The following is a 26,409-nucleotide window of genomic DNA, read 5'->3' as shown; positions in this document are numbered from 1 at the left end:
CCTCAATTTATTTTTGGTCCTTAGCTGTTAACCTATGGCGCTTCTGGGTGCAAGACTAGTGCACCTCAAGTGTTTTTCCTTTGATGCCTGCTTTATATCCCCAGTGTGTCTGTGCTACAATTGTTCCATGAGCTTCTCAAGGAAGCTCCACTATATCTCCAGATGGAGTTTGTCCTCACTTGTTTGGACCCGTGTCAACCACTTTTAGCTGTCTTCTGTAGACCATGGTTTTCCTTTGCCTGGATGGATGACATTGACTTGCATTCCTGTGTTCGTATCTCCAGCAGCCTCTTTCACCATAGTATAATGGGTCTTCCCAGTAGTCTCACCTCTAGGCCCAACTTCCCACACGGTCCGGTCTGGGCCCCTTCTACTTTCCTTTGCCTCATGGTTGACTCTCTTGTCTTTCGCCGTGAACGGAGGGGTCTCCTCACCCGAGCAGAAAGAACTGCACTATCTCTTCGCTGTGAGTCCAAATGCTTGGGTCTTTATTGTCTTCACCACGCTTCCTACCTCTCTCGAAAGGTCCAAATTGCAGAGCCTATTCATGAGACTTTATCTCTTATCTCTCAGGGGTCCTTAAGTTAAGTCTTGCACTTTACAATTATCAGCATTATTTTGTAAACCATTTCACATATTACATCCACAGCCATTCCATCACTTGTGTGGTTAATTTCTAGGTGTTGTATTCTGTGCTCAAAAAGCATCTAGAAAGGACTAGACTTGCCGAGGTCAGAGATTCAAGAATATGCGGCTGACGCGCAGCAATGCTCCCAAGTATTGTTTTTTAAGCTATGGAGTATTGTGTGCATCATTCTGTATACATGAGCAAGTCCTAATGTTCTAAGAAAGCTAGACTTTCCGCTCTCTCTAGCGCCGTGCACTCCTCAGTAGTGTCACCTTAATTGTGATTTATCATGCAAGATTACTGTCTTTTACGGCCTACACTGTCCTGTTACGGAAGGAGGCACTGTAGGTAAGTTTCAGGCATATCCCAAGTGTAGCAAGCAAGGCAAGGGACCAGGGACCTTGGATGCCATTTCCTCACAGGACTTGAACACTCAAAAACATCCAAGAAAGCATCAGAACGTCTTGTAGCTCAGAAGAATGGCCTGGTGAATTTTGAGCCCACTTGGTTCATAAATCCCCGTTACTACAGTGTCCCAATTGCAGTGACTGGTGTATGACCTTAGAGCACCTTTCAACTGAATGAAATACAACTGAATACTGGCCCTTCCTGGTTATGTCATCAGGCAACGGAATGGGCCTGATCCAAGGTGTGCTCCCTGTATATCAGCCCAAGAATATCAATGGGGCATGATATCGAAAACAATATCAACAGGTCAGCTAGAATATACTTGTACCACAATATGCTTGGGGTCGATATTTATTAGTATAATCTTAAACAGGGGAAGTGTCTAGGGCTAGATCGGGGTCTCTAATCCAGGTCAGATCTAGGCCAGTTTCTGTTAATAGCCATATTCAGATTTGCATACAACTAATCAAAATATAAGTCATAATGTATAGTTATTCTGAAATCTGCCATGGATCCAGCGAGTTGGGACCCATGCCCAATAATTACACAAATATTTACAATGTAAGATCTAGCAGCAGAGGCTGGCACAATTCTCATCTTCATCTGAAACCACAAATTCTGTGCCTCAGTCAGTAGCATTTAGAAAGGATTGTTCCCAACCCACACATTGTAAAGTCAAAAGGGAATATTTAGGAAAATAAATCAAAGAAGTCGTAAGCGAGAGAGAGAAAGAGAAAGAAGGGTTGTGGGGGTGATGTGTGCGTGCTTGTAGTTTTAAGAAACAAAGAAGAAATACAGGATCAAAATAGCAAGAAAGTTTCAGTAGCAACCACCACCTCAAATGTGAGAAAGATCAAGGTTCCTGACAGCTGACAAAAAAGAAACTAAGTATGCTGTCTGTGGCTGGAACTTGATCACGTTCAGATGATCAAGCTCGGGTGAAACCTTGGCAGCAAAGCATTAGGAAAACACTCAGAAGATCTTGAATATTGGTGGTTATGCGTTGAAACATCACATGTATGCAGAAAGACAGTGCATTCTTGGACAATTCTCTCTCATTCTTTGCAAAAGAAAGCACCTGATACGGAGATGTTACATTTTGTGAGGATTCATGAAATGTACATTTAATGTGGTGATTTATTTTTAGAAATTGTGAGCAGCAGATTATCAGTCTTCCTTTGAAATGCATTGGATATAATTGACACATCTGTATCCAATGAATCAATCATGTGTACATAAAACGTACACGGGTCATTGGCCAATCATCTTGAGGAAGCTTCTGGAATTGGGTGAAATGTTGGTTAGGCTGTGGGCTCCGCTGTGGAGTCTGCTGCTGCTATGTCTTGTGAATCATTTTTTTGTATGGATAAATACAGAAGAATTCATTTTCAACACAACAGAGTTGACACTTTGTTTTGTAAGCCGTTGGGTAGGGCAAAACTAAGAGGAAATTTTAGAGGTACAGTTTTCTTTTCTTTTTTTTTGCTATACATTCTTCACGAGCAAAGGGGAGCCTACTATATAATCATTGAGACACATCTCATAACAGAACATTAGGAGGATAAGACTATGTATACAGATTTGCTCTATTCATAGCTTTAGAATGGCAAAGATAATATGCATAAGGTAGTAATGTAATAAAAGGTGGATTTGTAGAGCGCTGCTTGTCACCCATGAGGGTATCTAGGAATCTATTTGTAAAACAGTGACTATAACAACATCCATAATTCAAAACGAGGAGGAGTGGTGAATGTATGTATTGGAAAGAATATTCAGAGGTGAAAGTTAACCATGGACCTATGTGCATAAGGCAATATTATATAACAACATTGTTGAGGAAATCAAGTGGACCAAATATACCTATTGTAAGAAACACTCCTCGATTAACACATTTTTTTTTATAGGAAAAGCTAAATTAGTTCTCATGACCTTAGACAAAATCATGCAGTAAAAATGTGTTCAACTGTATGCAATTTCATGGTCAATCATGTCAACTCAAGAGCCATGGCTCAAAATGGACCACATTTGGATGGATTACTTCTTGAGAGACAATGAGATATAGGGCTTACAAGATGGATAGATTGTGTTTCATTGGGTACTCGCCCACACTGGTTTATATCAACTTGCCTATAAACTATCACCATATCGAAACCAAACTTTATAACCAAATGTTAAATATGTAAATGACATGTTCCCAAGAGGCACCATGTAGCAATGCAGTTAACCATTCTTCTTGTAGGGGTATAGTTGCCATCCACACGTGCTAGTATTAAAAACTTGGTTACAGCTACTGATATTGCTATCCATCTAATTTAGTGATTGGCCAGCCCTATTATATCAATTGTATCCTGATTAGGGCCTAAGAGAGCTGCATTAGAGTTTGACATCAAAGCCAATTTGTCGGACCGGTATTTGTCCAGCTTAGGAGAGTGCCACATAAAAGGCGTAGAGAAAAGTCGCATCCCAGTGGTTTACAGGACCAGCATTCTGAATGAGACAGGAGGCTTGTATTACACATTTGTTGTGGGGATCAGTGCCAACTCTATAGGATGTTTAAGTATTGGAACTTCAGTCATGCTTTTTCAATCTTGAGTAATATGAGCCAGTCCTCTTCTGTATGCTCTCGACCCAATTAATCCTACCACAACATTTTAATGGTTGACTCAGGTGGTTTTGAAAAATAAGTGTTCTGTAAAAGTGTAGAATCCTAAAACCCCCTCAAATCCTGATTCGTATTGGACCTTCCCGTAATAAGACAGAGGAAGGACCTACTCATCAAGCAATATGGCAACGGAAGGAGAGAGTAACCTTTTGGTTTTTTTTGTGCATCATTCCAGTTTTCTAACATGACTCCAACCATGCTTATCTAGAGTCTTTGGAAGTGACCTGTAGGCACATACCTTGCTGATGTCCTGTATACTCTTCGGCACATTGCTTTCTAATGCTGCCCGTGCATAGGGTGGTTAATTTTTGTAAGTTGGTGAACTGACAAATAGCGGTGCATGTGAGGGAGTCATAGCCAACTAGTACATCTTCCGTCTCAGGAGATGTCCCCCTTTTATGGATGCTTTTATGGAGCTGTCAGTCTGCGTCAGGAAGGATTTGTGTGTTAATAAGGACAACATTCTGAACAAGCCACTGAACCTAGTTGCTACTGTCATTTTACCTACCTGCATCCTCCCGTGCATGGATAGACTCAATGGATCGCAGACCTTATGAATTCATATTATCAATGGGTTCAGGATCACCCGTGTGCTGTCATCCTCTGTGATCTGCACTCCTACTTAAATTAGATCTTCTAGGAGCCATGTCATATCCACAGAAGACTTTGGTAGTGTAACATGTCATATGCAGTACCTAGCATTTGTCCTGGTGTTTTTATAGCAAGAAAATAGGAGAAAGAAGTGAATTGTCGACATTTGTAGCAGTAAGGGAGTCACAGTAAGGGATAAGAGTATGTAATATGCATACGGAAAATATTTCATTTAGCCTATTGAGGGTTGTGTACCCGTAATGTCATTGGAGGTTCATATTGTTACTGAAAGAGGTTGTAAAGTCAGGAGGGACACAAGGGAGAGCAATAGTCAGCTTTGACAGGTCCAAATTCTCACTGCAGATGGTTGTGACAGAAACGACCTGCACTTATCTTGAACAGTTGAGGTGTCAATTAGCCATTTTACTTTCAATGGTGAGAAAGAAGTGGGCAAAGGAAGTGCAGTCAAAAGCCTTCTCTGTGTCATAGTAAGGAGCAATAATCTCAACTGGTTATTCCCCAGTTTGCCAGTGTAGATGCAAAAGTCCCTGTATGTGGCTGCTAGAGGACCGGCCTTGCACAAAACCCACTTTGCAGCCATATATTGAAGATGGGATGCCTAGTGGCAAAGATTTTAGCTAGATCTTAATGTCAATGTTTATTAAAGATATGGGTGATTTCTGCCACACTCTCAGGGTCTTTTCCCTCTTTTGTTATTTTTGAGATTACGGTCTTGTTAGAAATGCACAGCAGAGAAGATTTGAAGATGGCAGACAGGTGAGAAGCTCCGGCCGGGAGCTCCCGGCTAGGGATTGCCTTTTTGGGCTTAAATCCCCAAATCTTCACCCCCTGAACCCTCTTTACTCATCAGGCTCGTGCTCTGACTGCTGCCGTCATCTCTCTGGCCTCCTCTTCTGGATTAGAGTTCTTTGAATTTGATCTGAGGCATTTCCCTGAGCGGCATGGCTGATGTCTGGTGGAGCTGCATGGTTGGCTGCAGGGGAGATAGGCTCCGGCGCACCGCCCTGGCCATCACCAACCCAGCCGGGCATCTGGCATAATTGCTCTGCGTTTTCTCCGCTGCTGTTGCCTTTCCTCCCCCAGCCTACCGACGCTTCGGTAATGACTGGCCATTGTCGGAATCCACTCTCGGCGGTGTTGACTTGGGGCATTTTCTCCAGCTGGCTGTTAATTCTCTTTTCTTTCCCTCCCTATATATAGCTTTTTCCCTTCTCCTTTTTCCCTTTCCTTTCTTTTTTCCTCTTCCATAATATATTACAGGTGTATATTATTTGTCACATACTGATTTATATGTACTATATGGTTTTGTAACCTATGAAATTGCCTATCTTTGAACTCCAATAAAAAATTATGACACAAAAAACCAAAACTGGGAATAGGTCTCCCCACCCGATGCATTCCGGGTTTGACTTCTGCCGCTTCCCCCAGGGCCTGCCCTCCTGCTTAGCCTCCCATGAATGACCGGGACCCACAAGTCTTCTTGCCTGGTATGAAGGTGCAGTTGCGGGCTGAATCTCGGCACTATGGTGTGATGCCCCCGGGCTTTTCTTTGCACTCTGAGCCTGGGGGGTGTGCCCTCCTGGACTGTGTTTTTGCCTACCTTGGTTAGGGACAGCTGCCCCTGGCACCCAGGCGGACTTCCCCAGACATTTAGCAGGCAGCCTGATGGCACTACTGCCCTCGCAGCCCAGAGTCTGAGCATTTGGACAGACTATGCATCAATATCCTTGATGACTCTACTGCCGCAGAAACCCTGAGGGTTTGCCTGTAAAAATGACCCGTTTGTGTTTCGGCGATCCCCCAATCCCTTTCTCTCCCTGCTCCTGTGACTGCCCCCTACCCCCTCTAGTCGGCTCTGTAATTCCAGCACCCTTGTTATTTTCCAAATTGGATCTTGTGCGTTGCCCCGCCATTTTGTGACTTTGCAATCGGCGCCCATTTCCCGGGTCATCCATCTTGGAGGATTAGTCTGCTTCACTTGCTGCTGGACTAAGCCCTTTGTCACCCGACAATTCCTTTACCCTGTCCTGACCCCCCACCCCCCTTTGGACTCCCTCCTTTCCTTTTCAGTCACCTCGCCTCCTGATATTATTTCTATTGTTCCCCTCTTTTTGATTTTTCCTGTTGTCTTTTGGAGCTTCCCTGCCGTTTCTACCTGGTCCGATCCTTTTCCTCCCCTTTTTCCTTTCCCCCTACCTTACTTACCCCTTTGGAAATGTCTATATTTTCTGCTATGTTATTCTAACTAATGTTATTGTGCAACACTCTTTTTAACTTTGTAACTCGCTGATCCTTATGTAAAGCGCTCTGATACCTCCGGGTCTAGCCCCCATACAGCATTGGTGTAAATGTGAGGATGGTGTACTGCACGACAACTGGACACAAAGAGTCAATGTCTAAGCCAATGCCCTGTGGACTGGACATAAAAATGTCTCATCAGGATGTGATTATCTCAAAACATCTATGCAGTCATAGTACTTGAAGACGTAAGTCACTATTATAGCACTGGTCAATATTATAACACTGGTCAATGAAGTCTGATTTACACAGAAACAGGGGATACTAGATTTCAGTCACCTCCTATTAATGCACTCTTGGGGGTTGAACGCAGTCAGAAGTCTTGAAAGTTTAGAAAAGAAGAGGCGTTTACAGGGATTATGGGGGAGACAGGTCCCACCGCCAGTACCAAGTCAAGGCTCTTCAGAGTTACGATAATGTGTCTTCCTTTGGAGTCAGTCGAAGTTTTGCAAATCTTATGTGGGAGGGATTTTATAATAAGGATAGAAACACCACATTTATTAGTAAGCCCCGAATTAATACTTTCTGTATCTAAAAAGGTGTTTGCACAGATACTTCTGATCACTAAACTCACAAAGTCACACTGCAGTTTGAAGGGTTTAGATCCTGACAGGTGTGTTTCACACAATGTCAGACCTTTTGGTATGTAAATTGTGGAGTACTTTTTTGCTTTTTAAGTAATTATTTTAGCCATTCACCATTAAGAAAGAAATGATCAATGGTCTGGTTGAAAACTGTCAAGGGATCCTGTTAGAGAAGCGGTTCCCATTCTACTCGTCCCGAGTAAGGGGTGGATGGTTACCTTTGGCTGACCAGCTTCTGCTCGCTACCAGATGCATTGTCCCACGGGGAGCTTAGTTTGGAACAAGCCATTTCCGTTTCAAGGGGAAATGTCCTAGGAGGTGAAGATCAATGCACTGCTTTTATTAGCCTATTTAATAATGCAAATATCAACCAGTTCTCCTAATATGACGACTGTGGATTGATGTTGCCCTTGGCAGGTTCAGTTTCAGTTTTGTCTTCTGTATTGCCCTAGAGTACATCTCTCCCACTGTCCCTAGGCATGCTCTGGTACATCTCGCCATCACTGGCTTACCATGCAGAGGCCCCAACCCCCTGTCAGACCGCCTGCAACCCCACTTCTGCAATTTGATGGATGTGAATATCTTCCAGAAAGTATTTTTTGCAGATTTGGATTTGCTGCCCTCATGTAAAGGGCTTTGCAATACATCCAAAATATGACAGCACATCTTTTTCACTGGTTTTTATTGTGCCACAGTTATATTTCAACCCCAAGATATATGATCTATTTTGTTTGGCTTCGTAAGGTTCTGGCTAACAAGGATTGTGCCTTGTTCCATGTTTCATACAACTCATGTTTAAATGGTCACAGTCTCCTCTCCGATCTACTCATCAGTATTGTACAGAGTTGACCTGTGATGTAGGTCAATCAAGTCAGTGAATTTCTCAAGCTTGTACATTTGCGTTTCAGTTCAGCCTCCATTAGGTCATTGTCTACTTCTGACCACACACATACTCTAATGGCCTTTGCCAGGGAGGCAAGAGAAACTGTCACAGCCGCATGCTCGTCCCACAGAATAAATTTAGGTGTATCCGGGGTGTCATTCATCTCGCTCAAGTACCAGTGCCTTGTTAATAGTGCTGCCTAGGCCACATGCATTGCTGCATCTATGTATGGGTCAAAATGATAACTTTAATCAAGAACTAAACAATATTTAAAGAGGTACATGTATCAAGTGAATGTTTGCAGTCAATGCAACCTTTAGATCATATGTTTCCTTTTAGTTTTTTATTTACCCCCTTGGGTCTCAATCGTCACAGTTCCTCCCTGCCTTCAGGAGATTCTTTTTGCATCTGTCGAGACCTTTGACAGTGATATTATTCAATGGTGTTTCGTGGTCTTCTACGCTGGCTCATGCTCTGGTTGGCTCTCCATCCCTTATGGTGGCCCAATGTTCAGTACAGCAAAGCCTTTGTGGACACATGCGACATTAGCACTATCTCTCTCCCCGTTTGAAATAAGGTCTACCTGAATCCTATTTAAGCTGTCTGTCAAGAAGCAGATTATTTTCCTCTTCATAAACGTGGCCTGGGATAGATCCTGCAGGATGATTATTTTATTCCCATTCATTACTATTTGGCTTTCTTTCTCTCTCAGCATTTGTTCTTACTATATATATGATGATAGTTTTACCAATATGTTCCTTGACGTTTTCATCTGAGAACATGTTCCCACATAGTGAGTCTGCCTGCTCTACAGCAACAGAATTGCCTTTTTTAAAGTTCAGGGTTTGGGCAAAAAGTACTTCAATATTTTCCAATACATCAAATTCTTCGGCATCTTCTCTCACATTAAGCGTCCTGATATTACCTCTCCTTGCTCTGTTTCCCAGGTCTGTGCATTTATCACGAAGAGTATTTTCTGGTTTGTCATCTGTGTAAAGTCTTCAGACAACTTATTTCTTTATGGGCTTGGTTGCCAGTTGTCTCTTCCAATGTTTTTACTTATTGCCCCAACGATCGACATCTGTGCAAATTGAGGCAAAGATCTTCTTTCCATTTTTGCTGCATTTCCTTCTGCATGCCTTTAAGGTTATCGTCAGACACTGGAGTGTATTACCACTGGTGTGACATATCTATAATCCTTTAAAAGATTGTCAATGTGAAGGCAGATGTAAAGTTTACGCTTGCTTGGCCCCTCGTGCAGTATGCCTCAATTTTTTTTGGTCCTTAGCTGTTAACCTATGGCGCTTCTGGGTGTAAGACTAGTGCACCTCAAGTGTTTTTCCTTTGATGCCTGCTTTATATCCTTAGTGTGTCTGTGCTACAATTGTTCCATGAGCTTCTCAAGGAAGCTCCACTATATCTCCAGAAGGAGTTTGTCCTCACTTCTTTGGACCCATGTCAACCACTTTTAGCTGTCTTCTGTAGACCATGGTTTTCCTTTGCCTGGATGGATGAGATTGACTTGCATTTCTGTGTTCCTATCTCCAGCAGCCTCTTTCACCATAGTATAATGGGTCTTCCCAGTAGTCTCACCTCTAGGCCCAACTTCCCACACAGTCCGGTCTGGGCCCCTTCTACTTTCCTTTGCCTCATGGTTGACTCTCTTGTCTTTCGCCGTGAACGGAGGGGTCTCCTCACCCGAGCAGAAAGAACTGCACTATCTTGTCGCTGTGAGTCCAAACACTTGGGTCTTTGTTGTCTTCACCACGCTTCCCACCTCTTTCGAAAGGTCCAAATTGCAGAGCCTATTCATGAGACTTTATCTCTTATCTCTCAGGGGTCCATAAGTTAAGGCTTGCATTTTACAATTATCAGCATTATTTTGTAAACCATTTCACATATTACATCCACAGCCATTCCATCACTTGTGTGGTTCATTTCTAGGTGTTGTATTCTGTGCTCAAAAAGCATCTAGAAAGGACTAGACTTGCCGAGGTCAGAGATTCAAGAATATGCGTCTGACACGCAGCAATGCTCCCGAGTATTGTTTTTTAAGCTATGGAGTATTGTGTGCATCATTCTGTATACATGAGCAAGTCCTAATGTTCTAAGAAAGCTAGACTTTCCGCTCTCTCTAGCGCCGTGCACTCCTCAGTAGTGTCACCTTAATTGTGATTTATCATGCAAGATTACTGTCTTTTACGGCCTACACTGTCCTGTTACGGAAGGAGGCACTGTAGGTAAGTTTCAGGCATATCCCAAGTGTAGCAAGCAAGGCAAGGGACCAGGGACCTTGGATGCCATTTCCTCACAGGACTTGAACACTCAAAAACATCCAAGAAAGCATCAGAACGTCTTGTAGCTCAGAAGAATGGCATCGTGAATTTTGAGCCCACTTGGTTCATAAATCCCCGTTACTACAGTGTCCCAATTGCAGTGACTAGTGTATGACCTTAGAGCACCTTTCCACTGAATGAAGTACAACTGAATGCTGGCCCTTCCTGGTTATGTCAATAGGCAGCGGAATGGGCTTGATACAAGGTGTGCTCCCTGTATATCAGCCCAAGAATATCAATGGGGCATAAATATCGAAAAAAATGTTAACTGGGGGTCGATATTTAGTAGTATAATCCTAAATAGGGGAAGAGCCTAGGCCTAGATCGGGGTCTCTAATCTAGGCCAGTTTCTCTTAATAGCCGTATTCAAATTTGTATACAACTAATCAAAATATAAGTCATAATGTATGGTTATTCTGAAAATCTGCCATGGATCCAGCGAGTTTGGACCCATGCCCAATAATTACACATATATTTACAATGTAAGATCTAGCAGCAGAGGCTGGCACAATTCTCATATTCATCTGAAACCACAAAAAAACTCTGTGCCTCATAGTCAGTAGCATTTAGAAAGGATTATTCCCAACCCACACATTGTAAAGTCAAAAGGGAATGTTTGGGAAAGTAAATCAAATAAGTCGTAAGCGAGAGAGAGAAAGAGCAAGAAGGGTCGTGGGGGTGATGTGTGCGTGCTTGTAGTTTTAAGAAACAAAGAAGAAATACAGGATCAAAATAGCAAGAAAGTTTCAGTAGCAACCACCACCTCAAATGTGAGAAAGATCAAGGTTCCTGACAGCTGACAAAAAAGAAACTAAGTATGCTGTCTGTGGCTGGAACTTGATCACGTTCAGATGATCAAGCTCGGGTGAAACCTTGGCAGCAAAGCATTAGGAAAACAATCAGAAGAGCTTGAGTATTGGTGGTTATGCATAGAAACATCACACGTATGTAGAAAGATACTGCATTCTTGGACAATTCTCCCTCATTCTTTGCAAAAAAAAAAGCACCTGATACGGAGAGATGTTACATTTTGTGAGGATTAATGAAATGTACATTTAATGTGGTGATTTATTTTTAGAAATTGTGAGCAGCAGATTATCAGTCTTCCTTTGAAATGCATTGGATATATTTGACACATCTGTATCCAATGAATCAATCATGTGCACATAAAACGTACACAGGTCATTGGCCAATCATCTTGAGGAAGCTTCTGGAAGTGGGTGAAATGTTGGTTAGGCTGTGGGCTCCGCTGTGGAGTCTGCTGCTGCTATGTCTTTTGAATCATTTTTTGAATGGATAAATACAGAAGAATTAATTTTCAACACAACAGAGTTGAGACTTTGTTTTGTAAGCCGTTGGGTAGGGCATAACTAAGAGGACATTTTAGAGGCACAGTTTTCTTTTCTTTTTGCTATACGTTCTTCACGAGAAAAGGGGAGCCTAATATGTAATCATTGTGAGTAGGCCTGGGCGTCAAATTCTGTTCCGCATGCGGAATTTGAGTAAAATTGCCCAAAATTCAGCATTCCGCGACTTCGCAAAATTCTTTGCTTTTTCGCGTTCTCAAAATGCGTGTTCACAAGATATTTCCCCCAGAGCATGCAAACAGCAATTGTGAACAGGAAAAAAGCATTGTGAACAAGCAATTCTGCATGTTCGCAGAATTTCTGCGTGTTTACGGAGATTTTTTACCATTTCGCAGAGATTTGTGTAGCTCGATTACGCAAATTCCGCCCACCCCTAATTGTGACATATCTCATAACTGAACATTATGAGGATAAGTCTATGTATACAGATTTGCTCTATGCATACCTTTAAAATGGTAACGATAATATGCATAAGGTTGTAATGTAATATAAGGTGGATTTGTAGAGCGCTGCTTATTACCCATGAGGGTAGCTAGGCACTTATTTGTAAAACAGTGACTATAACAACATCCATAATTCAAAACTAGGAGGGGTGGTAAATGTATGCATTGGAAAGAATATTCAGAGGTGAAAGTTAACCATGGACCTATGTGCATAAGGCAATATTATATAACAACATTTTTGAGGAAATCAAGTGGACCACATATGCCTATTGTAAGACACACTCATCAATTAACACATTTTTTTAATAGGAAAAGCTAAATTAGTTCTCATGACCTTAGACAAAATCATGCAGTAAAAATGTGTTCAACTGTATGCAATTTCATAGTCATTCATGTCAACTCAAGAGCCATGGCTCAAAATGGACCACATTTGGATGAATTAATTCTTGAGAGACAATGAGATATAGGGTTCACAAGATGGATAGTATGTGTTTCATTGGGTACTCGCCCACACTGGTGTATATCAACTTGCCTATAAACTATCTCCATATCGAAACCAAAGTTTATAACCTAATGCTAAATATGTAAACGGCATGTTCCCAAGAAGCACCATGTTGCAATGCAGTTAACCATTCTTCTTGTATGGGTATAGTTGCCATCCACACGTGCTAGTATGAAAAACTTGGTTACAGCTACTGATATTGCTATCCATTTAATTTAGTGATTGGTCAGCCCTATTATATCAATCGTATCCGGATTAAGGCCTAAGAGAGCTGATGGGATAATTGGTGCATAAGAGTTTGACATCAAAGCCAATTTGTCAGACCGGTATTTGTCCAGTTTAGGAGAGTGCAACATAGAAGGCGTAGAGAAAACTCGCATCACAGTTGTTTACAGGATCAGCATTCTGAATGAGTCAGGAGGCTTGTATTACACGTTTATTGTGGGGCTCAGTGCCAACTCTATAGAATGCTTAAGTATTGGACCTTCAGTCATGCCTTTTCAATCTTGAGTAGTGTGAGCCAGTCTTCTTCTGTATGCTCTCGACCCAATGAATCCTGCCACAACATTTTAATGGTTGACTCCGGTGGTTTTGAAAAATAAGTGTTCTGTAAAAGTGTAGAATCCTGATAATACCCCCTAAAATCCTGATTCGTATTGGTGCTTCCCGCAATAAGACGGAGGAAGGACCAACTCATCAAGCAATGTGGCAACTTTAGGAGAGAGTTAACCTTTTGCTTTTTTTGTGCATTATTCCAGTTTTCTAAAATGACTTCAACCATGAAATGATCTAGAGTCTTTGGCAGTGACCTGAAGACACATACCTTGTAGATGTCCTGTATACTGTTCTGCACATTGCTTTCTAATGCTGCCTGTGCATAGGGTGGTTAATTTGTGAAAGTTGGTGAACTGACAAATAGCAGTGCATGTGAGGGAGTCGTAGCCAACTAGATGTAGTGTAGTATGTGATTTGAACAGTTTCTGCCTCAGGAGATGTCCCCCTTTTATGGATGCTTTTATGTAGCTGTCAGTCTGCGTCAGGAAGGATTTGCGTGTTAATAAGGACAACATTCTGAACAAGCCACTGAACCTAGTTGCTACTGTCATTTTACCTACCTGCATCCTCCCGTGCATGGATAGACTCAATGGATCGCAGACCTTATGAATTCATATTATCAATGGGTTCAGGATCACCCGTGTGCTGTCATCCTCTGTGATCTACACTCTTACTTAATTTAGGTCTTCTAGGAGCCATGTCATATCCACAGACGACTTTGGTAGTGTAACATGTCATATGCAGTACCTAGCATTTGTCCTGGTGTTTTTATAGCAAGAAAATAGGAGAAAGAAGTGAATTGTCGACATTTGTAGCAGTAAGGGAGTCACAGTAAGGGATAAGAGTATGTAATATGCATACGGAAAATATTTCATTTAGCCTATTGAGGGTTGTGTACCCGTAATGTCATTGGTGGTTCATATTGTTACTGAAAGAGGTTGTAAAGTCAGGAGGGACACAAGGGAGAGCAATAGTCAGCTTTGACAGGTCCAAATTCTCACTGCAGATGGTTGTGACAGAAACGACCTGCACTTATCTTGAACAGTTGAGGTGTCAATTAGCCATTTTACTTTTGATATGAAGTCCTGGCCAAGAAACACTCTTTCAATGGTGAGAAAGAAGTGGGCAAAGGCAGTGCAGTCAAAAGCCTTCTCTGTGTCGTAGTAAGGAGCAATAATCTCAACTGGTTATTCCCCAGTTTGCCAGTGTAGATGCATAAGTCCCTGTATGTGGCTGCTAGAGGACCGGCCTTGCACAAAACCCACTTGCCAGCCATATATTGAAGATGGGATGCCTGGTGGCAAAGATTTTAGCTAGATCTTAATGTCAATGTTTATTAAAGATATGGGTGATTTCTGCCACACTCTCAGGGTCTTTTCCCTCTTTTGTTATTTTTGAGATTACGGTCTTGTTAGAAATGCACAGCAGAGAAGATTTGAAGATGGCAGACAGGTGAGAAGCTCCGGCCGGGAGCTCCCGGCTAGGGATTGCCTTTTTGGGCTTAAATCCCCAAATCTTCACCCCCTGAACCCTCTTTACTCATCAGGCTCGTGCTCTGACTGCTGCCGTCATCTCTCTGGCCTCCTCTTCTGGATTAGAGTTCTTTGAATTTGATCTGAGGCATTTCCCTGAGCGGCATGGCTGATGTCTGGTGGAGCTGCATGGTTGGCTGCAGGGGAGATAGGCTCCGGCGCACCGCCCTGGCCATCACCAACCCAGCCGGGCATCTGGCATAATTGCTCTGCGTTTTCTCCGCTGCTGTTGCCTTTCCTCCCCCAGCCTACCGACGCTTCGGTAATGACTGGCCATTGTCGGAATCCACTCTCGGCGGTGTTGACTTGGGGCATTTTCTCCAGCTGGCTGTTAATTCTCTTTTCTTTCCCTCCCTATATATAGCTTTTTCCCTTCTCCTTTTTCCCTTTCCTTTCTTTTTTCCTCTTCCTTAATATATTACAGGTGTATATTATTTGTCACATACTGATTTATATTTACTATATGGTTTTGTAACCTATGAAATTGCCTATCTTTGAACTCCAATAAAAAATTATGACACAAAAAACCAAAACTGGGAATAGGTCTCCCCACCCGATGCATTCCGGGTTTGACTTCTGCCGCTTCCCCCAGGGCCTGCCCTCCTGCTTAGCCTCCCATGAATGACCGGGACCCACAAGTCTTCTTGCCTGGTATGAAGGTGCAGTTGCGGGCTGAATCTCGGCACTATGGTGTGATGCCCCCGGGCTTTTCTTTGCACTCTGAGCCTGGGGGGTGTGCCCTCCTGGACTGTGTTTTTGCCTACCTTGGTTAGGGACAGCTGCCCCTGGCACCCAGGCGGACTTCCCCAGACATTTAGCAGGCAGCCTGATGGCACTACTGCCCTCGCAGCCCAGAGTCTGAGCATTTGGACAGACTATGCATCAATATCCTTGATGACTCTACTGCCCCAGAAACCCTGAGGGTTTGCCTGTAAAAATGACCCGTTTGTGTTTCGGCGATCCCCCAATCCCTTTCTCTCCCTGCTCCTGTGACTGCCCCCTACCCCCTCTAGTCTGCTCTGTAATTCCAGCACCCTTGTTATTTTCCAAATTGGATCTTGTGCGTTGCCCCGCCATTTTGTGACTTTGCAATCGGCGCCCATTTCCCGGGTCATCCATCTTGGAGGATTAGTCTGCTTCACTTGCTGCTGGACTAAGCCCTTTGTCACCCGACAATTCCTTTACCCTGTCCTGACCCCCCACCCCCCTTTGGACTCCCTCCTTTCCTTTTCAGTCACCTCGCCTCCTGATATTATTTCTATTGTTCCCCTCATTTTGATTTTTCCTGTTGTCTTTTGGAGCTTCCCTGCCGTTTCTACCTGGTCCGATCCTTTTCCTCCCCTTTTTCCTTTCCCCCTACCTTACTTACCCCTTTGGAAATGTCTATATTTTCTGCTATGTTATTCTAACTAATGTTATTGTGCAACACTCTTTTTAACTTTGTAACTCGCTGATCCTTATGTAAAGCGCTCTGATACCTCCGGGTCTAGCCCCCATACAGCATTGGTGTAAATGTGAGGATGGTGTACTGTACGACAACTGGACACAAAGAGTCAATGTCTAAGCCAATGCCCTGTGGACTGGACATAAAAATGTCTCATCAGGATGCGATTATCTCAAAACATCTATGCAGTCATAGTACTTGAAGACGTAAGTCACTATTATAGCACTGGTCAATATTATAACACTGGTCAATGAAGTCTGATTTACACAGAAACAGGGGATACTAGATTTCAGTCACCTCCTATTAATGCACTCTTGGGGGTTGAACTCAGTCGGAAGTCTTGAAAGTTTAGAAAGGAAGAGGTGTTTACAGGGATTATGGGGGAGACAGGTCCCACCGCCAGTACCAAGTCAAGGCTCTTCAGAGTTACGATAATGTGTCTTCCTTTGGGGTCAGTCGAAGTTTTGCAAATCTTATGTGGGAGGGATTTTATAATAAGGATAGAAACACCACATTTATTCGTAAGCCCAGAATTAATACTTTCTGTAACTAAAAAGGTGTTTGCACAGATACCTCTGATCACTAAACTCACAAAGTCACACTGCAGTTTGAATGGTTCAGATCCTGACAGGTGTGTTTCACACAATGTCAGACCTTATGGTATGTAAATTGTGGAGTACTTTTTTGCTTTTTAAGTAATTATTTTAGCCATTCACCTTTAAGGAAGAAATGATCAATGGTCTGGTTGCAAGCTGTCAAGGGATCCGGTTAGTGAAGCGGTTCCCATTCTACTCGCCCCGAGTAAGGGGTGGGTGGTGACCAGCTTCTGCTCAATGCAAGATGCAGAGTCCCACGGGGAGAGTAGTTTGAGACAAGCCATTTCCATTTCAAGGGGAAATGTCCTAGGAGGTGAACATCAATGCACTGCTTTTATTAGCCTATTTAATAATGTAAATATCAACCGGTTCTCCTAATATGACGACTGTGGATTGATGTTGCCCTTGGCAGGTTCAGTTTCAGTTTTGTTTTCTGTATTGCCCTAGAGTACATCTCTCCCACTATCCTTAGGCATGCTCTGGTACATCTCACCATCACTGGCTTACCATGCAGAGGCCCCACCCCCTGTCAGACCGCCTGCAACCCCCCCTCACCAGTCTGCACCCGTTGGTGGCCTCAACAGCATGTACAGTGGGTCCAACACGCAGTGTTCCCAGTCAGACGTGGGAAAATACTCCTCTTTTACTGTCTGATAGACTGATACATCTGAGACGCCACAATTCCCAATCAATCAAATATAGTGGTGCAGGGTGAATGTTTAATGTTCCCTGTGTGTGAGAGGATTCCATACTTGTTACCACATAACATGCTCCTCCATTACTAAATGCTTGTTCAATAACTATTTATGGTGCATGTCCTCAGTGAGGACAGTGCCCGTGAAATGCAATGGCCCACAGGACACATTAACAGAGCGGCCATCTTTGGTGCAGCAAACTCCGCCTCCACTGGTACCGCTTTCATTCCCAAACATCCATTGGAAGGGACATGTTACCTGCCGAGTTAAAAGCACGGTTGGATGACATTTAATTGGGCCTCCCTCAAACAGTGAATGAGAAGGAGAGGATTCATAAAAAGAACACAACTGCATCCTTGCAACCACCAGTGCATCCTTCTACAATGTAGAATAAAACACCCTTAAGCTATATCAACTCTGACAAAGGTTTCCATAGGTGCAATAAGCATAAAATGAAAGGTAGTGTTGTATCAGTTACCTGGTAGAGGACGTGCTAGGTAAGGACCTCCGCATGGCTCCGGGGCTCATACTGTAATACGAAGAACTTTCCAAATCTGAAAGGGAGAAATTGGGACCAGTGCCTGCAGCTATCGGAGCTGAAAGAAGAAGAGAACAAATGCGAAGTAAGTAGGCAGCCTTTCCTGTTTTGATATGATGACTTACCTCACCAGTTCTAGCTGATGCAGAAGATGCAACGCTGAACAGAAAATACATAATAGTCTTTTAGTACCAATATATCTTTGCTTTTCCAAACATGGATTCATTTCAATTCCAACGACACATAAAAAAGAAACGAAGGACTGCCAAGATCATAGAATCAAAACTGATCTTCATGCTTTAATTACACAGTCACGAGAATAAATGTAACCTAACCAAGAACTGCTACATGTTATTCTCATTAATTATGTATTCCTTTTCTTGCAAAACCACCATTTATATTGTGATATTCCACACATTTATTGCTCATCTTTATAAATACATTTTAACAGCGCTACTGGACCATCCTAACCTGGGTTACCAACCTTAATCTCTTGGTTTTCCCAGAAAAATGTTCCACAATGTCTCCTTTCGGGTATTTAAATGCCCTATAGCATCCTCAACTTCTCATCCCCAAGTTTGTACATGTATACATTCCTGATCCCCATCTCACAGGACCTGTTGTACCAACAATCCCCACTTTAGCAGCTGCTCTCTGAACTTTCTCCAATCGTAGAGGCTTGGACGCCAGAACAAGACCTATGGCTTCAGCTGTGATATCATCGGTGAGGCGTACAGTGCCATGATTCTACATAATGTGATTGCCATACATTATACCACCTATATCCTTCTACGGTCTTATGCTGTAAACGCCCTCAATAGTTTTTCGTCCTGAATGCACATTTATGTATTTATCTGCATTGGCCCGTTCGTTTCCAATTTCCATTACACCCATACAACTTTTCATTAAAAGAACTGGATCTGCTCTTTTCTTCCCTTCTTAGACATCCACCCCATAAAATTCAAACAACCTACTAACCCCTACACAGCCCAGAAATAAAGGGGCTTGCTAAGAAATAATTTTAGCACTAGTGGGCAGCTAACTGAACTATGCATTTAACAGAGTCGACATTTAGGCAAGAACACAGTATTGCCTTCACAAGAAGTTTGCAAGCGCATGGGTTAAGCATGAGCTGTTCAGTTTGCATGTGATTGGCTGATGGGACCCATGCCTGCACAAGTTCCATGGATCGATTGAACACAGGTGATTGGTCAGACAGCCTGGATGAAAATTGACAGGGTGTTTGGAATCTTATGGAGAAGCCGCAGCTAGACTTCAATCAGTAAAGCTGACCAATGATTGAAGGAGAAACCCTACACATGGGTGGCATTAGGTGGTTGCTGGGGCCTTAAGAATAAAGTAGCTTCATATTCAACATTTCACGGCGGAGCTGGTGCCACCACTTGTGGACTGAACCAGAACTTATTCACCTGGCTATCAATTGTCAATTGTGTGGATTGTGCAGTTGTACTGCGCTCCATAGCAAAGAAGAACGCCTGCTGCAGACCGAGCAGGCACTAAATTAGTACAAATGCAAGCTCAGGAAACAGAGACCAGCAGGATGAGATATAGAGTGACAAGTGGAGCTTTTCAGGGTGGTGGCTAGAACTGTGTTTATGGAAGTGTGTCAGAGATAAGCCCAACAACACCTAGACTGATGCCTCTATTTACACAGCTTGCTCTCCAGTACTGCATGATATGTTTGATTGTAGTCCTGTTCTGTGCTTTGGCCAGCAGGTGTGGTGTTTAAATTTAATTCGACCTCTACGGAAATGTGTAGGTAGTCTCGGAAACTAAAGCTTGTATAGCTCATATGATAGCATGAGTGTTGACGCCTGCTTCCACAGTAATATCAGTTGTAAAATATCTCCACGAAGAGACGCAGACCCCAGATGCACAAGTGTTCCCTGTGTCCATTTCACTTCCACCGCTCCCAGGTAGGTGCCCGTCAGCTCCATCGCTCAATACACTCACCTCCTCTCATCACTTTCTCTTAGTTCTTTTCTTACCTCCATCAATATGAACCAATCCTCGTCAAACCTTTAGTATCATTTTCCCCATCAGAACTATATTTCTAATTCTCACATCTCTATTACTTAAAGTTTCCCGCCGTGCATCCAGCTCCTGCTTTCTCATTCTCTGTTTTCTTTATCTACTGTTCTCGTTCCTCACATCTGTCTCTTCCAGTTTCCATTCCACCAATATTTTTCAGTTTTCTGTCACCCTATTCATTCCATGTCCCTCTTATCTCCACTTGTAACTCATTTTCTTTCCACCTGCTTCATTGTACCAGCGGCACTCCCCTTTAATTGTCTACCTCACTCTAACGTCTTCTTGTTGCAGGTTCCCCTCTCTCTTCCCTTCTACTTCTCATTAGCCTTCACATGATCTTTTTTCCCTCTTTATCCCAGTCTGTATTCCTAGTTCCCATTTATAATTCCATTCCTTCATTCTCCCATCTCCCATTTTATTTCTCCACTCTTCATGTTCTCTTTGAAAAATTAATCTGTATAAGTGCCTATCAAGTTTTTTTTGTGTTCCCCCATGTTTCCTTTTGGTAATTGCCCTATGCTCCTCTATTTCTGCTCCTTCCAGCCTCTCTCTCATTTTTTATTCCTTTATTTTTAAACCCGCTCATTTTTAATTTATTGCCCTAAGCAAATGGGGAAATCCCTTTGCCTCTGCACCAGTGCTGTATACGGATGCAGGGTCAGATGCCGACTGAAAGTGACCAGAAAAAGGTGGAGGGAGGAAAGGTGCACCAATGGACCCACCAGACATGGCCCTGCAGGTGGGGGCAGTCACTCACTGCACTTGTCTGCGGGGTGATTTCTAACCCCTCTTTATAGTGCAGGCGGGTTGCCGGTTTCAGACAAAAACTCAGAGCATCTTTGAAGCGGATGCTCCGCATTTCACTGAACTAACCCCAGTGCAGCGTGAGTATGCGGCTGCCCTGGAGACCGCGCACTCATTGTAAGCAAGGACAGTGTGCCCAATATGTAATACCGGCCCAGCCAGATTTAAACTAATTTGGTATTATTATTTACATAGCATGGTTATTACCCCCAAAAATTAATCTTATTTTTCCACGTGCACATGCTGCATGCCCTCGGAGTAATACTGAAGGTACTGTCTTTTATCACGGTAATGTCCTGTACTCACACCGTACTGGTATAACGAGATACATTTCTTTAATGAATCCATATTACAACTTCAGTGACGTCCCAACACAAAGGGGAATGCTGCCACAAATAGATGCATAGTTTCGCCACTAATACTGGTGCAGCGCCAAATGGCTATGTGTTGGAAAGCCTCGGATCAGCCTCGCCTATGGGGTTAGCGGAAGGAACTGCTTAAGTGAGCACAATGTGAGACAGCGATTCTGAGATAAAAAGCCAAATGTAGGTTGAGGAAGCAGGACTTTGCGCGGTCTTGAGACACAATATTACATGAGTGCCCCCGCATGAATGGAAATGGTCAGCTACTCCCCACCCCCTTTCAAGGAAGTCGATGAGGGGTGCTAAAGAAATAGAATGTGTCCTCTAGTGGGTCTCTTTTACTGTAACGGGTAGAGGTATGTTTGTGCTATAAAGGGTAGCGGTATGGTTGGTTGTGATGTTTTGCGGCTCTGTGCCCTCTCCCTTGGCACTGTCTTTGCAAAGTACTAACTGAGATGGGTCTCCAGTGGAATTTAGTGTTCATAGTTGTATTCTGTTTCCGTTCCTTTTTAATTTGTTGTCCTTTTCTTTTCCCTTTTACTATAAATGTAGAAAATCGGTGGCACGCATATATACAATTTGCATTGTGCATAATGCTTGTCAATTCCTTTGTTCATCTATGGTTAGTGACAACACAGTGACTATTTCAAGCTGCTATGTCTCAGGGAGGGAAGGAAAGAATTGCTTATGCAGTCTTAGAACATTTGTAATGTGGAACACTCTATTGAAAACAATGGAGTGCGACGTGCTTCTACGGGCCCATAAAAGCCCGTACAGCAACATTCCACGTTGTGTTTGTTCATAGCTATTGCTGTGAACAAAGGCCTCTTGGAGCTCGAGGGGATTCAAACCTATAAGGCTTCGAGAGACCTTTGTTTTATTTGTTAGAATTTCTGCCCTCTAGTGGCATAATGTTCTAATAGCCTTATAGCCCTTCATAGCTGGAAGCTAAGCCCCACCGCTTTTTAGGTCGAGCCTTTACCATTCCGCAGGAATGGGAAATGGGGAGAATTCAAGTCGGCTATTTTCTCTTCAAACCAAAGGGCTTTCAGCCGCGGTTTTCTTGCAGTGCCCGTGAACCACGTGATAACATGCACGCGCATTCAGGGCCAGCCAGCCCAGCACATCAAAGGGCTTCTCCTCCCCTAATTATTCATGGCCGGCCGCAGGCCGGCCGTACTTTCAGTTTCCCCAGAACGGCTAATTAGGGGAGGAGAAGCCCTTTGATGTGCTTCACACCAATGCGCCTCAGTCATTCCTCTTCTTTGTATTTGCTTCCAGACTCCGATCTGCTCATGTGCACAAGACGCTTTACACATTACACTCATCTGCCTGAAGTGGGAGTTTTAAACAAGCAAAGCTGGTCCTTCTGTACTTGCAGTTTCACTTCTAATGTGTGTTGTTATTTATCATGATTTTTAGCTGAGGTGTATCACGCTTGTTCATGAGTTTGATCTCTTCATACTGTCAAATGTTTTCTAAGTTGTTTTTGATTGTCTTACCACTGGAGGTCTCCCTGTGCTACATTTAGCCTCTGACACATGCAACGCCACTCAACCACGCAACGCCACTCAACCACGCAACACCACTCAACCACGCAACGCCACTCAACCACGCAACGCCACTCAACCACGCAACGCCACTCAACCACGCAACGCCACTCAACTACGCAACGCCACTCAACTACGCAACGCCACGCAACTACGCAACGCCACGCAACTACGCAACGCCACGCAACTACGCAACGCCACTCAACTACGCAACGCCACTCAACTACGCAACGCCACTCAACTACGCAACGCCACTCAACTACGCAACGCCGCTCAACTACGCAACACCGCGCAACTACGCAACGCCGCAACGCCACGCAACTACGCAACGCCACGCAACAACGCAACGCCACGCAACAACGCAACGCCACTCAACTACGCAACGCCACTCAACTACGCAACGCCACTCAACTACGCAACGCTGCGCAACTACGCAACGCCGCAACGCCACGCAACTACGCAACGCCACGCAACTACGCAACGCCACGCAACTACGCAACGCCACTCACACATGCAACGCCACGCAACTACGCAACGCCACGCAACTACGCAACGCCACGCAACTACGCAACGCCACGCAACTACGCAACGCCACGCAACTACGCAACGCCACGCAACTACGCAATGCCACGCAACAACGCAACGCCACTCAACTACGCAACGCCACGCAACAACGCAACGCCACTCAACTACGCAACGCCACTCAACTACGCAACGCCACTCAACTACGCAACGCCAATCAACTACGCCACGCCACTCAACGCCGCGCAACTACGCAACGCCGCAATGCCACGCAACTACGCAACGCCACGCAACAACGCAACGCCACTCACACATGCAACACCACTCAACTACGCAACGCCACTCAACTACGCAACGCCGCTCAACTACGCAACGCCGCTCAACTACGCAACGCCGCTCAACTACGCAACGCCGCTCAACTACGCAACGCCGCTCAACTACGCAACGCCGCTCAACTACGCAACGCCGCTCAACTACGCAACGCCGCAATGCCACGCAACTACGCAACGCCACGCAACAACGCAACGCCACTCACACATGCAACGCCACTCAACTACGCAACGCCACTCAACTACGCAACGCCACTCAACTACGCAATGCCACTCAACTACGTAACGCCACTCAACTACGCAACGCCACGCAACTACGCAACGCCACGCAACTACGCAACGCCACGCAACTACGCAACGCCACGCAACTACGCAACGCCACGCAACTACGCAACGCCACGCAACTACGCAACGCCACGCAACTACGCAACGCCACGCAACTACACGCAACGCCGCTCAACTACGCAACGCCGCGCAACTACGCAACGCCACGCAACAACGCAACGCCACTCAACTACGCAACGCCACTCAACTACGCAACGCCACTCAACTACGCAACGCCACTCAACTACGCAACGCCACTCAACTACGCAACGCCACTCAACTACGCAACGCCACTCACCTACGCACACATGCAACGCCACTCACACATGCAACGCCACTCACACATGCAACGCCACTCACACATGCAACGCCACTCACACACGCAACGCCACTCACACACGCAACGCCACTCACACACGCAACGCCACTCACACACGCAACGCCACTCACACACGCAACGCCACTCACACACGCAACGCCACTCACACACGCAACGCCACTCACACACACAACGCCACTCACACACACAACGCCACTCACACACGAAAAACCACTCACGTTGCCAATAGGTCTCGCAGTACGACAGTTGGAGCCATTACAATTGCAAATAACAATGCCTTTCACTTTGGTTATCATTTTAAATACATAAAGGGCTTTGTCATTTACAAAACCAATAGCTCCAACTTTCCTACTGCGAGACCTATTGGCAACGCCAGTGCTTGTTAAAGGACCTCGCCTTTGGCTCAGGCCTTTAACGCTGGAGAAGGTCTTTAATATAGCCTTATAGCCCGCCGTAGCGGGCTATACGGCTATTAAAGGCCAGCTCCTGCGTTAAAAGCCCAAGCCGAAGGCGAGGGAATTTAACAAGAGAAAAGGACTTTAATAGCCGGTAAAGCCCTGCTACGAACGGCTATAAGGCTATTAGAACATTCTGCCACTAGAGGGCAGAATGTTCTAACAAATAAAACAAAGGCCTCTTGGAGCTTGAGGGGATTTAAATCCCCTCAAGCTTCGACAGGCCTTTGTAAAACATTGGAATGTTCCTCTGCAGGGCTTTACCGGCCTGTAAAAGCAGGGAGCACTCCATTGTCTTCAGGGAAGCTCCCAACATTCCTATGTTCTAATGCCCGATATAGCCCACTATGGCGGGCTGTAAGGCTATACTATTGAAAGGCAGTAACTGGAATGCAGACCATCAATCTGACTGCATCAACATACTGTTTTGGAAAATCTTTAAAATAAAAATTTTTACTTGTATGTTTATAACAAGCATTTGCAATCCAACCGCTCTCGCCTATGGGACCTTATATGTATATAGCTATGTAGCACATTAGCCTGCGTGCTGAAACATCTACTGTTTTTTAACATTCAAGGCAAGTAAGCACCAAACTGCGTGACACGCCAGGTATGGGAACACATGGAGAGAAACATTGCCTTTCAGCCGGAAATGGTATAGTCCAAAGCTCTGTTTTTTATATAAAATCAGGGCCTTCGGTGGTCATATCACTGAAAACACAAGATTTGAAAAACATATTATTGCCTACGGGTGCTTGTGGAAGACAATTTCTATGGACTGGAATATAGAGAATGCTAAAGTGATTCTGGTATTTTACTGACCTCTGCTGGTCGTTTTCTATCAAGAAAGTTAAATAGAATCAGTTCCCAGAAAAATAAAAAAAGGAAAGTCCCTCAGCAGTAAGCAAGTATGGTATTTTACTGACTTCTACTGGTCGTTTTCTATCAAGACAGTTAAATAGAGGCAGTTGAACAAGCAGAAAGTCATTCTGTTATTTTACTGACCTCTACTGGTCGTTTTATATCAAGGCAGTTAAATAGAGAAAGTTGAACAGAAAAAAAAGTCCCTAAGCGGAGGCAGACAAGTACTAGGGCTGATCTCCAGAGTTCACAAAGTACATACACATATACAGATATACTAAAGTAAATACAAGAGGTCTCGAATGCTCGACCTAAAAATCTGGGTCTGATGTCCCTTGGTAGAGAGTTCCAATAGCAGTTCCACCTGAAAAACACATGCTACGTTTTGTTGTAACTTTGACTAACTGAATAGTCCAGTAATATCTATCCAAACTATACTTCTTTTTATAATTAAATATGGTTAGAGATATCAGTGGTAAAGTGGCTTGAAAATTATGATGGTTCCTTTATGTTTGTCAATGGCTGCAAATTTCTACTGTCCCTCTCTTCTTTGGCCATTGTCGAGTTTCTGTATGTCATGTAAGCAGAGATTTATTTTGAAGTTATGATAAAAGAATAACAAAAATATAAAACACATTAGCAATTGCAGCACATGTGAAGTAGTGATTTTGAGCTTGGCAGTTAACGTCATTACCGCTACAGACACTGGGTGGTACATGATTGGACC

The 26,409-nt window shown here is 43.9% G+C and overlaps 1 protein-coding gene across 11 annotated transcripts in view; it reads right to left on the bottom strand.

Annotated features, from left to right (window-relative positions):
- The window catches only part of NFIA (nuclear factor I A), a 773,858-nt gene that overhangs the window by 142,629 nt on the left and 604,820 nt on the right, over positions 1-26,409 (bottom strand). For all 11 annotated transcript variants that reach the window (XM_086953183.1, XM_086953198.1, XM_086953177.1 and 8 more), the window contains exon 5: positions 18,024-18,141. In XM_086953183.1, coding sequence (XP_086809309.1) covers positions 18,024-18,141 — 118 coding nt within the window. The remainder of the gene's footprint in view (positions 1-18,023; positions 18,142-26,409) is intronic.

The sequence above is a fragment of the Lissotriton vulgaris genome, chromosome 1_1 (assembly GCF_964263255.1).
Source record: "Lissotriton vulgaris chromosome 1_1, aLisVul1.2, whole genome shotgun sequence".
Lineage (NCBI taxonomy): Eukaryota > Metazoa > Chordata > Amphibia > Caudata > Salamandridae > Lissotriton > Lissotriton vulgaris.
This window is presented reverse-complemented; position numbering and strand designations above follow the sequence as displayed.